The sequence below is a fragment of the Cannabis sativa genome, chromosome 4 (assembly GCF_029168945.1).
Source record: "Cannabis sativa cultivar Pink pepper isolate KNU-18-1 chromosome 4, ASM2916894v1, whole genome shotgun sequence".
Classification (NCBI taxonomy): domain Eukaryota; kingdom Viridiplantae; phylum Streptophyta; class Magnoliopsida; order Rosales; family Cannabaceae; genus Cannabis; species Cannabis sativa.
Window position 1 is genome coordinate 15,959,310 of NC_083604.1, and position 13,054 is coordinate 15,972,363.

Below are 13,054 nucleotides of genomic sequence, written 5' to 3' on the forward strand. Positions count from 1 at the left end.
ATGGGTTTGGGCTTATGTAATGGGCTTCGTAAGAAAAAACAGGAAATTACATAAATATTGGAAAACTTACAAAAATACTGTTTTTTCCCCAAATTTTACAATAATACTGCCACACGGCAATAATTTCTTTTTTACTGTTCAAGCCATTTTTTTTTCTTTCATACTGTCTAGACCCAAAATATTTACTTTTATACTATTAAAAGTTACAAAGCACAAACGGCACCTCCTTCGTGGTTGGGGACGGACACATCAACACCAAAACCATAGAAATACTAAGAAAAAACCATAAAATCCAGCGAAGAGAAAAAATTACTAAACCAACAACAAATCAAGAACGAACAGCAATATTTACATATATCATTCATCAAAACGATTAATAATGTACTATATAAAAATCAAGGTTGTTTGAAAGTTGTTTTTATCTTATTAACACAAATTTATTGCTAATTATAGGGATAAGCCCAATAATAAAAAAAAAGAACACCAGAAAACGATTTGTGTGCATTGTTTTGTAGTATTATTAAACTGTTGTTTTAATATAAAAAAAAAGGCCACATAAATAAAATATTGTGAAAAATGACAGGACATGAAATCTGTACCAGTTCTCATAAAGAACACCAGAAAACGATTGTGTGCATTGTTTTGTAATGTTATTTTACTGTTGTTTTAATATGAAAAAAAGGCCACATAAATAAAATATTATGAAAAATGACAGGACATGGAATCTATACCAGTTCTCATAAAGAGCAATGGACAATGGGAAAAAGAACATAATTATTTCAAGAGAATGTGGCAATGCTCGAAAACAACACAACAATACTTGAAAACAACACAGCAACAACAGAATCATACACATTGAAACACCAATCAGAAGAAGGAGGAGAGTCAAAAACAAGAGAATTTGAAAACGACAAATTCAACATAGTTGACTATGCGAAGCTGGTTGCTAAAAAAAATAGTAGAAAAACTTGAAAACAACAGAAAAAAAACTAGATCTAGAAATCGAGAACAACAACACGAAGCTAATAACAAACAACCATTATCCAAAAGTAGATAAAAGTCAAGCATACAAGGACAAGGAAACTCTGAAGAATTTTCTCAACTACTACGCACAACCAAAGCGGAGGAAAAAACTATATTTTTAGTTTGATTGGTTAGATAACACTATATTTAGTGGCATTTACTTTTTATGTCATATTTATCATAACCTTAATAATTTTTTCTATATTTTTGAAAATAGCCTCAAAAAAAATACAAAATTGGGCTTAGGATAAAGCAAGGGTGCAAGAGCTTTTTCAAGAGGAATTTACAAATTTTAAAAGTGGTTTATTTAAATATTGTACTTTTAGGTTTGACGAATGTACATGGTATTTTTTTTTGAGATTTTTACACCTCATGTCAAAATTGACACCTTTTTTACATTTTTATCCTTACACGGTTTTTTAAACTTTTTTAACTTTTACATTTTTCAATTTTACTTTTCAAAAAGTTTAATAATTACAATTTTACCTTTTCCCTTCTTCCTTACACACGTACACGCACGCCACCTCATAAATCCTTTCTTTTTCTTTTTTTTTTTTTTTGAATTTTTCATTTACCTGATTCTTCCACTCTTCAAACCGAGCTTCCCACGATCACCATTATCAAGCCCTAACCAATTTCTTCTTCCCACGATCACCTTCTCCAAGCCCTCACCCACGTTTTCCTCAACCTACATTGTCATCCTCCTCTATATTTTCTCTATATAAATGGCAACCACTAGAAGTGGTTCGAAATCACCATCTCCGGCGAAGAAAGTTTCTAAAAAATCGAAGAAGGCTCCAACTGTTACTTCCAAAGTCGAACCTAAGATGGGGTTAAAAAAAATTGCTAAAAATTTAGTGGCTGATGTTCCAGAGACATCGGGCACTAAGAAAAGAGCCCCTCCTGTTAAAGTAGATGCTCCTAAGACTAAGAGAGCAAAAATTTCCAAGTCTGCACGCGATGTAAGTTTCTCTTTGTTGTTTTTAAATTTTTCTTTAGTTTTTTTCTGGTTGTTTTATTTCTGGTGTTACATTTGATGATTTAAAGTTTTCCCCATTTTTTGTTCTAGGTTTCCTCAGATTCTGATTTTGAGGATGAAGTGCATGGTGAGGACCAAAAGCCCAAAGTTGAATCAAAGGTAATTTAAATTTGCTTGGTTTCATTTTATTGTGTTAATTTTTACATGAGCTTTTTAAGTCACTGGTTTAGGTGTTTATTAGGATGTTTTTATGTTTTTTTTGGTGTTCTTTATGTATTTCTGTCATGTATTGTGGTTGATGTTGTTTTGTTGTTTTTATTCAGTTGTTGTTTGGTTGTTGAAAAAAAACCCAGTTCAATTCGTATTTTGTCACAGTTTTGAATTGCTTTTCCCCATTGGTTGGTTATATGTTTATTGTGAATTTGTTTTCGGTTGTTTTACACACTATTGGTATTGAGAAGCATTTTACTAATTTCAATTGCAACAAGATCTTTCAGTGTTGTTTATTCTTTAGTTTTGTATATGTTTATTGTCAGTTTTTTCTCGGTTGTTTGTCACACTACTATTATCGACTACCATTTTCGAAATTTCATAACAACGAGTTTGTACAGTGTTGTTAATATTTTAGTTGTTTTTTTTTAAGTTGTGACAGTGTTGTTACTGTATTTTTTTAAAAGTTGTTTATCTCTTACATTTATCATACTGTAAGGGTTTCATAAACGTTGTTTTTAGGTTTTTTATCGTCGTAATTTGGTTACTACATTTTTATATATTCATTGTTATTGTATCTAAGATTTGTTGCTTTTGTTTTTCTTTTTTGTTGCAGGTCCATGCTAGGACCTCAGTGAAGGTTGAAGGATTTGACCTACCAAAGAAAAATCCCCCTAAGGTGTCTTTTTTTTTAAAAAAAAAATATTATTTTTATTATTTGTTTTCTATTTTTTTTTTAGTTTTTTTTGTTTTTGTCCTGATTTATTTTTTTTATATTGATACAGGAATGGGATTATATTTATGACCAGAAGAATCTATTCATTGCTAAAGCCTTTTCCACTGCTACTTTCCAGGTGATAGAGAACATTAAGTCTTGTCTTTCAGATGTACAGCTTGAAATGTTTTCAAAAACCTGTTTTGGTCATTTCCTTAACCTTCCCGATTTTAAAGTTCAACCCCAAGTGTTTCATGGGTTGTTGCTCCGGGAGGTTCAGCAACCTAATGATGCTGAGTTGTGGGTAATGATACGCGGTGTTAGGCTTAGGTTTAGCATTGAGGAATTTGCATTGATTACTGGGTTAGACTGTGAAGGTGACTGTAGTGTCTTAGATTTTAAGCAAGAGGTTAATAGTCTTTGTGAAAGATATTGGCCAACTTCGTCCTCTATCACTAAGGAATCTGTTAGGGAATGTTTTACCACCAAGAGGTGGGGTGATTCTGATGAGGATGCTGTGAAGTTGGCAGTTTTGTATTTCGTGGAGTGGTTCTTGCTTAGTGGCACTAAGCATAAAAATGTACCCAAGTCTATTTTAGATGTTGTAGATAGTGGGAGGTACAATGAATTTGCTTGGGGCCGGAGTTCTTTTGAATTGACTATTTCCTCATTGAAGGGTAAGCTTGATAGTTGGGTTGAGGGGGTTAGGAAGGCAAGGAGTTCGGGAAAGAGGCCGAGTGTTTTTTACACTTTGATTGGTTGTCCTCATGTTCTTCAAGTTTGGTTCTACGAGTGTTGTAAGTACATGAAAGGTAAGTACTGCCAAAAGGAAAGCTCTCGTATTCCAAGGATCACTCAGTGGACATGCAATAGTCAACCTACTTTCAAAGTTTTGAAGACTACTATCTTTGATGTTTCCAAAGATAAGGTATATCTGTTTGTTGTAATTTGGTTTTTCAGTAGTTGTTTTTGTGTTGTTTTTCATTATTATTAATCTTCATAATTGAAATTTTAATTTTGGTGTTTTTTGATCACCGCAACTTTCAAATATGAGGCCCACTACCGGGTGAGTTCAAAGCTTTGAAACTGAGCAGTTTCAAGTTCGACACCGACTACAACTCTTACAAGAGTCTTCCTGTTCCCGAAGAGCCAACTGTTGCTCAGAGTGACATTTCTGTCAAGCTTGATGCCTTTTCTGAGAAATTTCATGGGTTGGAGGTCAAGATCGATTCGTTGCATACTTCCCAACAGAAGATTTCATCTGATTTGGTTGAGTTGAAAGAGTTTGTGTCTGCACAGTTTGTTTCTTTTGGTGCTCAGATGGCTTCAATGCAGACACAGTTTTCTACTGTTTTTGCCGATTCCTATGCCAAGGTATTTTAGTTTTTCAATAGTTGTTTTTCGGTTTTTTTAAGTTGTTTTATACTAATTTAATTTGTAATTTCAATATAGGAAAAAGGCAGTGACTCTTCCAATGATGATGATGGAGGTGGTGATGAAGCAGATTTTGATTTAAATGAATCTGAAGAAACTGATGAAAATGAAGAAGAGAATGTTATGGGTGATGAGGAAGGGGAGGGTAGTGAAGGTGAAGAGAAGGATGGTCAAGCCGATGAAGATTCTGACTCAAAAGAAAAAAATGATAATGGCAGTGATGATGATGCCACTGATAGTGAGGAGAAGGTAGATAAGTAGACAATGTAACTAGGTTTTAGTTACTTTGTGTGGTTTATTTTGTTGTAAGTCCGTTTTAGGTAGTGCTCTTGTAATTCTATGTTATTGTTATGTCTCTTGTTATGTTTTATTTTTCAGAAATTTGCAACTATTTTCAGACTATTTATTTGTATTTATTATGTTATTTATATGGCTGTGTTTGTAGATTATGTTGTTCGCAATTTATTGTTGGTCTTCTTATTTTACTTGTTGTTTTTATTTTGTTATGTAGTTTTTTTTTAGTTGTTGAAGTCTTTCACAAAAAATAACTTCACTTTTTTCCATTTTCTTTTTCCTTTATTTTCTGTATCAAGAATTTCGTTGATTTCAATGACGGCCCTACTCAAATAGATGTTGAGGCTACTGTTCAGTCCGGGGTAAAAGCAGTTGAGCTTATGGTAATGTTGCTTTTGTGTTGTTTTTTGGTTGTGTAAAGGTTGTTATTTTTTAACCATGATCTAATTCCTTTTTAATACCATATATAAACAGATGTCTTCAGATGGAATTGGTGGTGATCCTTGTAAACAGATTTCAGTTTCTGAAAATGTTGAGGTTACGGATCGTCGTCTTGTTTGTTTTGAGGTATATTTTTTTTTGGTTGTTTTTTAGTTTCTTCATACTTTTTGTGTTTAACACTGTCTATTTTCTTTCATTTTTGTGGAAAAAATATATTAGATGGGTGCAACAGGTCTCAATGTTGATTCTAACATTGAACTTGAAGATGACCCAATTGCCGTTGAAGAAACTCCTCTTGTTGACAAGAGGAAATCTAAGAAACCCATAGCGCTGACGTCTCCGTTTATCGAGTATGACTCTTCCATTTCTAGTTCTAAAGATGGTTCTGGTTATGGAGTTGTTAAGTATGTGGCTGGGTTGTGTCCTCTCGATGATAAGATTGGTGAAGATGTAGAACATAAAGACGAGATTGATTTTGACTTGTGGCTTGGTGAAGGACGCCGATCGAAGAAAGATCCGTAAGTGTTTATTTTCAGCATTTTTGTTGTGTTTTTGTATTTTTTGTTTTTTACTTTACTATTTATGTTTCATTTTTTTTTTAAATGTTAGGCATGATAAGGAGAAGGTTTACTTGAAGGGTAAGGATAAGATTGTTCCCCCTTTTCGTTTTGGCGTGGAAGATGTTGCAACCAAGATGTGGTTCCACAAGCTTGCATATCCTGGCCAATGTTTGACTAATTCTGTAAGTTAATGTATTTTTTCTTTTGATTTTTTTCAAAAATTTCAGTCTATAGTTTTCTTCATGTTGTTTGTTGGTTGTTTTTTAGTTGTTGAAATATAATTCATTTTCTGATTTTCGAACATTTCTCATTTTTTATTGTTCAACATCTGGACATCATTTTTTACTATCTACGTAAAAAAGGAAAGTATGCAAAGGAGCCAAAGGTTAAGTTCACAACCACCGATTGCTTATTCTTCAAAACCATTCATGCTTTGTATGAAAAATTTATTGCATAGAAAAAAAATCTTTCTTTGATAACTGCCCAGCATGCCATTACTGATTATATAAGAGGTAGAAAAATGTTATGTGGTTCCCCTTGGCATTTGTGCGATCATGTTTTCTTTATCATCCATATGGAGACGGAATCACATTGGATTCTTGGTCGATTGAATATTGAGGAAAGGCGTGTGTACATGTACAACTCCTTGTCGACTGCTATGAAAGATAGTGCTGCTATCAAAGCTTGTCAGCCATTTGCGGTGTTGTTGTCCCACTTTTTTGCTTTGTTTGATGAGTTCAAAAAGGAAAACAAACCGGTTTGTTTAGACCCTTTCGAAGTTGTTAAGGTTGATGGTTTGCCTCAACAAACCTCGAAGTAAGTTGTTTTTATTTTTTATTTTCAAATGTTTTTAAAATTTGTAATGTTATTTTCCTTTTTTAAGTTTTTCTGCTGTTGTTTTTTGGTTGTTTTGCAGTGACTGTGGTTGTTTCGTTGCATCGTTCGCCGAATACTTTATTGATATGAAACCGATTCCTCCCATATTTGATGTTGAGAAACACCGTGATAGGCTTGCTGTGTTGTTCTATAAGTATGCTCGCATGAAAGAAGTGGAATTTATTGATAGTGAAGATGAGGCTCCTCCAAAGGGTCCAAAGAAGAATTTGTCTTAGTTATCTATTGGTTGTTGTTGGAAATACTACTTTTTTTTTTATGTAGCTTTTGTTTTTTCTATTACCAGATTATGTTCATAATCATAGACAAGTTGTTGTTTCTATCATGTTTTTTTCTTAATTGGAGTTGGTTTTTAATTTGTTCATATTTTTGGATTTTTAATCTTTATATTTACTCTTAGTCATGACAGCATACTATTAACAACCTTATTACAACCATCTGACAAACAACTAAATTGCATTTGTAATCACTTTATGTAGTTTATTTTTCCTTCTTATTAATTTCAACCTTCTTCCACTTATTTAATTATTTAACTATAATATTTGATGTTCTTTTGTATATTAATGATAATAATACCAATTCCCTATTATCAATATCTCTCCACATAAAAAATCACAATAAAAAAATGTATGTAACAACCAATCTTAATATGCAGTATGTGTTTTCTAAATGTTTTAATATAGTTATTTTTTGGTTGATGTGTAGTTGTTTCCACTTCTATGCTGTAATTCTTCTGCAGGTCTTTTTGTTATGTCCCTTTTGTCCACACTTGCCACACTTGTTTTGTTTCTTTGTTTCCCAAGCTGCTGCCATTCTTCTTTTCCTCGGCCTTCCAGACTTGATTCTCTCCTTTGGAGGCAACACTATGATTTCTTCAAAAAAATCTGGAAGTTCCCATTCTCTTACGTTTCCAACTGGGTATCTTTTGTTTCTTCATATGTTTGCAGCCATGCTTTTGATGTGTAGTATTGTGCACAGTAGTTGTATGTGTTTATGTTCAAGTCCTTCATGACGGCGACTGCATGGTTACATGGCATTTCATCTTTTTGAAATCTATTGCATGTGCACGTCTTCTCCTTCAAGTTTACTATTCTTGTTCTGTCTTCATCTATCACCTCAAACAGGTTCTGGTTTGCTGGTTTCACCTGCATGTTTTAAACCAACTTTAAAACAACCAAAAAACTATTGAAAAACAACTGTTTTTATTTTACTTTATGCGAACGATAATCTGAACTTACTGTTAGTCGCAATGACTGTACATAGTTCCCTATGAGTTTTTTCTCAGATGATGGTGTCAGCCTTGTTGTGCATTTTTGTGCCTCCTTTCTATTATTGTATGTCCACTCTTGCATTTGTGCCCTCAAGCACTCCATTAATGTTGTCACTGGTGTTTCCCTTGCTGCTAAATTTGCTGAGTTCAGTGCCTCAGCTATGTTTGATGTCATGGTAGAGTACCTACAATTTGGACAGTTTCTGTCATAGTTCTACTTTTGGAAAAAAACTCAAACGCAACGCAAAAACAACGCAAATACAACGCTATAAATAGGTGAACATATCATTAATTTTATCCTTCTTATTAGTTTTCACCTGTTGTTTTCTGAATGATACCTTGACCATTTTTCATGGCCAATTTTCTCCAGGTACGGTCTTATGCGCTTATCCAAGTTGTCTAGCTCCCTCATATGGAATTAAAACTCCATTTCTGTGTAAGCTTTTGCAGCTGCAAAGAATGGCACTCTGAAATGCTTTGCATTTTCCTTGAATTTTGTTTTGAGGTTCGACAAGAGGTGGAAGATGCAGTAGCCATGTGTTATTTCAGGGAACACTTTCCTAGTTGCTTTGATGATGCTTTCATGTCTGTCTGATATTAGGCATTGACATTCTCGAACCCCGAATGCTTCTCTTATTTTTTTTAAGAACCACTCCCACGATTTATCGTTCTCAGAATCAACTATGCAAAAGATGCTAGTGGAAAAATTTTAGATTCTGCATCTTGTGTGTTGGCAGTGAGCAACGTGCCTCCATACGCGGCCTTTAGGAATGTACCGTCTACCACGATGATTGGTTTGCAGTTTGGCCAACCTTTTATAGCAGCATTCAATGCAACAAATGCATATTTGAAACTGTCATCATCATCTTTCTCTATGTCTATTAATGTTCCTGAATTTTAATCAAACAGGATTTTTTCAAACAACATGTACTCAACGAAATAACAACTCAAAAACAACTGTTTTTTCACAAATATTTTCAAAGTAAAATTTTTAAATTTTTTTTTACCTGGATTTGTTTTCTGTAGCATGTACAGGTATCTTGGCAAGAGATTGTACGACTCTTTAGCATTTCCATGTAGCTGGGTTTGTGCTCGCTCTTTACTACGCCATGCTTTCATGTAATTCATCTTTATTCCGTATTTGTCTTTCATTTCTGTCTTTATGTCTGCAGGGCTGCACTTTGTTTTCAGGTTCAAGAATTTTGGTTTTACAAAGTCTGCTATCAACTTTGATGTAGCTTGTCGTTGATCTCCAAATCTTATTGTAACTGCACATGTGTGTTCTTCTTCGTAGCTCCTTATTATGAATGTTTCTGTGTTTCCATTTTTTGTAGCCTTTAAACTCCATTTGCAGTTTGTGTCCAAACACACTATGTTGTATTCTTTTGTGCAAGATTTCACTACTTTGTATTGAAATGTCTTCTTGATTGCAAAGTAGCATAGTGTACTTATCAATGTTTCTTTGTCCTTGTAAATTTGCCCATTCTCTATTGTTTCATGTCGTTTGTCATTGATGATCATCATTTCTGTGTTGTCCACTTCCTCTTCTTCTTCCTGGTTGTTTTCTAGTTGCTGTACCATTTCTGCAGCCACAAGCTTTGCATAGTCGGTGAAGTCGAAATCTTCATCTACTGCTGTAGTTTTTTCTCTGTTGTTGTCTGGTTGTTGTATGGTTGATTCTGATGACACTGTTACTGTTTCTAGGAAAAATGCATCAACTTCACCAGATCCCATCGTCTGCGCAGATAGTTGTTGCTTGGAAGTTGTTGCCGTGTTGTTTCCAGGTTGCTGCAAGTCTTCCTGTGCTGCGTTGTTCTCATACGATTCCATGATCATATTGTTCCACACCATTGTTTGGTTAGGTGGTGCCGTGTTACTGGTTTTGTTCACACACAATGGGTACCTTGTGAAATCAACCTCCTTCGTTAATAGCTTTATGTAGAACAACAGACTTTTGTCATCCTTGATTTGTAGTGGTTGGCCTCCTTCCTTCAGTTGATATTTCAGTTGTAGTTGTGTTGATTCATGGTTGCATTGGAGTTCTTCCATCATTATTCTCATTAGTTCCTCAAAAGTGCACTTGGTCGAAATTAATTCTCCACTTGATTCATAATCAACATAGTTTCTGTTGTCATCCCAATGCCCATTGCTCTGCACCAATATTTGTAATGGTTCCGTTTCCTGAAATAATGTAAATTATTTACTTGGTTCAGTTTTTGTAGTTGCAAACAACTATTTTAATCTGTCAAAACAACCAATAAACAACTCTTTCCAACAATAACTTATGCATCTAACACTTTCATCTGACCGACTATTTATATAGGTTAAATCAACTATCAAACAACTATTTCAAAACTGATCACTAATTAATAACAGTAGATTCATATTTTCCAGTTTGTAGATCCCAAACAACTATTATTCCACTGTAAAACAACTTGTAAACAACAGTTTCAGAATAAAACACTGTAGCAACTATTTATATGCCTTAATGTTTATTTTCATGCAAACCGTTGTTGTTTTTTTTCTCAGATTCATCAATATTTCATTATTATTTCAATTTAATCCGGTTTTCATCAATTAATATCAAATTTCTATTCATCTACACTAAAATTTTTTTTCACGTTCATTAAAAAATTTGTTTACCTTCAATTCTCCTTCTGATTCAATCATGGGTGAGTTTCTTTGATTTCCAGCTCTCCTTCTACTCGGTTCTTCTCCTCTGATCGCGATTTCTTTGTTCAATGATTGTTGTTTTTGAGTTTTTTTTGTACATCAATGGAGGTTTCCTCGTTTTTTTTTTCCTTTTCGTTTTTGATTTTGGATTTTCGGGATTCAGCTGGTTTCCTAGGAGTTCTACATTTTGAATTGAATTTGATTTTGCTGGTTTTTGGAAGAAAAATGGTTGAGATTGGGTTGTTGGGGTTGGACGGCTGGGTCACGAAGAAGGATCGGCTGGTCACGAAGAAGATGGAGTTTCCCTTTCCGTTTTCTCAGCCGACATTTTTGTAATTAACAACTTTTTAATTTCCATTTTTGTTTATTTCCTTTTTTGGGGTCATAAATGTAAATTTCATCTATTTTTAGTCTATAATAGAAAAAATCTCTTTTTTTCTTTCAATTTTTTAGGTATTTTTATGGTACTTAATATGTTATATATATGTAAGTTAATTTTCAAAGCCCATATTTAATGTTTTTATTTGTTTTTAGGCAGCTTTATAGAGTAATTTTTTCGAGCAGCTCTGTTTTACCGTAATAGGGTTGCTTCATTTTTTTTATTGTGTTTTGTCTTTAATTTATTATAAGTTTTCTATTATAAATTTTAATTTTATATAATCAAAACTAGTTTCTTAATGAAAAAACTAATTTCTTGATAAAGAAACCAATTTATTGATGAAAGAATCAATTTCTTGATGAATGATCTTTGATGATTGATTTTGATCACACGAGAAACTAAGCAATTTGAATTGCATGAGAAATAAAAAAAAATCTTATCTGGCTAGAGAGAGTAGTTTGATTTTTGTATTTTTTTGAGCACTTCTATTGTACTGTAATGGGATTGCTTCATTTTTTTATTGTATTTTGTCTTTTATTTTATTATTATAAGTTTGTCATATTATCTTTTTATAGGATCAAAATTGAATTTATAGATTTTTTTGCTATAAAGTTTACTTTTATACAATCAAAACTAGTTTTTTGATGAAAAAACTTATTTCTTAATGAAAAAACCAGTTTCTTAATGAAGAAAGTAATTTCTTGATGAAAAAATTAGTTTCTTAATGAAGGATCTTTGGTGATTGATTTTGATCGCATGAGAAACTAAGTAATTTGAATCGCAAGAGAGAGAAAAAAATATTGTGTGGTTGGAGAGAACGTAATCGTATTTTAAAAAATTGATCATCTTTTTTTAATGCTTTTTATGGTATTTTTTATTTAAATACCCATATATTTAGTTAGTTTGGTTTTAAAATACCATATTTAGTGGCATTAACTTTATATGTCACATATATTAAAACTTCTATTTCTTTTCTCATTTTTTTGTAAATATGCCCTTCTTCAATATTATACATTAAAAATTATTTTATTTATAAAAATACCTTCAACAAAATTATTTATACAATTATCGAAGTGTCATATCAGCATAAATATCAAAATTCAAAATAATACCGAAAATAGAAAAATCTTGCTTCAAGAAAGTTTTATTTTTGCATGTTTTAAAAAAGCTATTGCTTTTAATATAAATAAAATATCAATTTGTTACTTTTTATTAAAGTTATATATAATGTGGAGGATGTTTCAATGATTATATTTTTATTGTAACCATCATGATTATATTTTTTTAAGCTATTGAATTACTATTAAATAGTTGTGATTAATTTAGAAATTAAAGAAAAATAAATAATAAATAACTTGTAACCTAAAAGTAACCTGATAATTTATTTCCTTATAAAACTTTAATTAGGATTAATTATATTTTAAAATTAAATTAATTATAATTATTAATTAATTTTTTACAATTTATTACTATATAAGGATCTTTTAGTAATTTATTTTTTTTGCACTTAAATTATTTATAATTTTATAGCAAAACTTTTTATAATTTAAAATTATACATATATAATTTCATAATTTAAATTTTATTATACTTGTAATCTTAATTTTAAATTATTACACTTAACTATTTATTTTTTTAATTTAAATATTTAAAAAGTAAAAAGTGAAATAAGTTGAAGAATTTTCTAGAAAAAAATGGCCACACTCGTTGAAGAATTAAATATTTAAAGTAGCTCGCAATTTCTTTCCTTTTCTTAAAATCTACGAAAGCGTCTATAGTGTGCATCAGATGATATGTCGTCATCAGGTACATAACAACTATATTTTACAGTTGTTTTGTAACTTATTGCTTGTTCTAATTGGTCGTATGATCGTTTTATTTGTGTTCATAAACATCCAATAAAATATTTTGTGTTAGCCATGGAGTTGGTGAATAATTTTCAAATATTCAAAGAAGTATTTGAACTCTATGAAAAGTAGTCACTTTCTTTTTAGAGTGTTCTCATAGTGTTGTAGAGGAAATAGTTTGTTGTTGGGAAAAGTCCTTTGAGACTTGTCTAGGCCTTGAGTTGTTCGGCAAAATACTTTGAGAATTGAAGCCTTTACGCATATATTCTGCTTAGAAAAAATCAACCACAGCTTCATAAAAGTCTTACCCCAGAATATGTCAGTAAGTAGTATTT

At 32.0% G+C, this 13,054-nt stretch overlaps 6 protein-coding genes across 10 annotated transcripts in view; 3 read left to right on the top strand and 3 right to left on the bottom strand.

Moving 5' to 3' along the window:
* LOC115713959 (uncharacterized) overlaps positions 1–13,054 on the bottom strand; it is a 44,831-nt gene that overhangs the window by 1,990 nt on the left and 29,787 nt on the right. The window lies entirely within an intron of this gene.
* On the top strand, positions 750–3,953 carry LOC115724024 (uncharacterized). The gene is made up of 4 exons (XM_061113356.1): positions 750–1,985; positions 2,093–2,161; positions 2,829–2,891; positions 2,998–3,953. Exons 1-4 carry the CDS (start codon positions 1,749–1,751, stop codon positions 3,919–3,921), a joined length of 1,293 nt encoding a protein of 430 aa, XP_060969339.1. The 5' UTR covers positions 750–1,748; the 3' UTR covers positions 3,922–3,953.
* Positions 3,999–4,805, top strand: LOC133036687 (spore wall protein 2-like). The gene is made up of 2 exons (XM_061113350.1): positions 3,999–4,301; positions 4,380–4,805. The coding sequence occupies exons 1-2, from the start codon at positions 4,248–4,250 to the stop codon at positions 4,620–4,622; spliced, it is 297 nt and encodes a 98-aa protein (XP_060969333.1). The 5' UTR covers positions 3,999–4,247; the 3' UTR covers positions 4,623–4,805.
* On the top strand, positions 4,906–7,466 carry LOC133036686 (uncharacterized). Of its 5 annotated transcripts, XM_061113347.1 has the most exons (4): positions 4,906–5,038; positions 5,130–5,222; positions 5,316–6,472; positions 6,573–7,466. In XM_061113347.1, exons 3-4 carry the CDS (start codon positions 6,177–6,179, stop codon positions 6,766–6,768), a joined length of 492 nt encoding a protein of 163 aa, XP_060969330.1. In that variant the 5' UTR covers positions 4,906–5,038; positions 5,130–5,222; positions 5,316–6,176; the 3' UTR covers positions 6,769–7,466. The 5 variants fall into 5 exon arrangements, with proteins under 5 accessions (XP_060969330.1, XP_060969328.1, XP_060969329.1 ...); XM_061113345.1 differs by having other exon boundaries at positions 4,906–5,222; XM_061113346.1 differs by having other exon boundaries at positions 5,130–6,472.
* LOC133036815 (uncharacterized) lies at positions 7,453–8,501 on the bottom strand. The gene is made up of 3 exons (XM_061113567.1): positions 8,138–8,501; positions 7,789–8,005; positions 7,453–7,695 (listed from the first exon to the last, which is right to left on the bottom strand). Exons 1-3 carry the CDS (start codon positions 8,230–8,232, stop codon positions 7,453–7,455), a joined length of 555 nt encoding a protein of 184 aa, XP_060969550.1. The 5' UTR covers positions 8,233–8,501.
* LOC133036816 (uncharacterized) lies at positions 8,502–10,602 on the bottom strand. Its single transcript, XM_061113568.1, has 3 exons — positions 10,464–10,602; positions 8,828–10,001; positions 8,502–8,710 (listed from the first exon to the last, which is right to left on the bottom strand). The coding sequence occupies exons 1-3, from the start codon at positions 10,488–10,490 to the stop codon at positions 8,502–8,504; spliced, it is 1,410 nt and encodes a 469-aa protein (XP_060969551.1). The 5' UTR covers positions 10,491–10,602.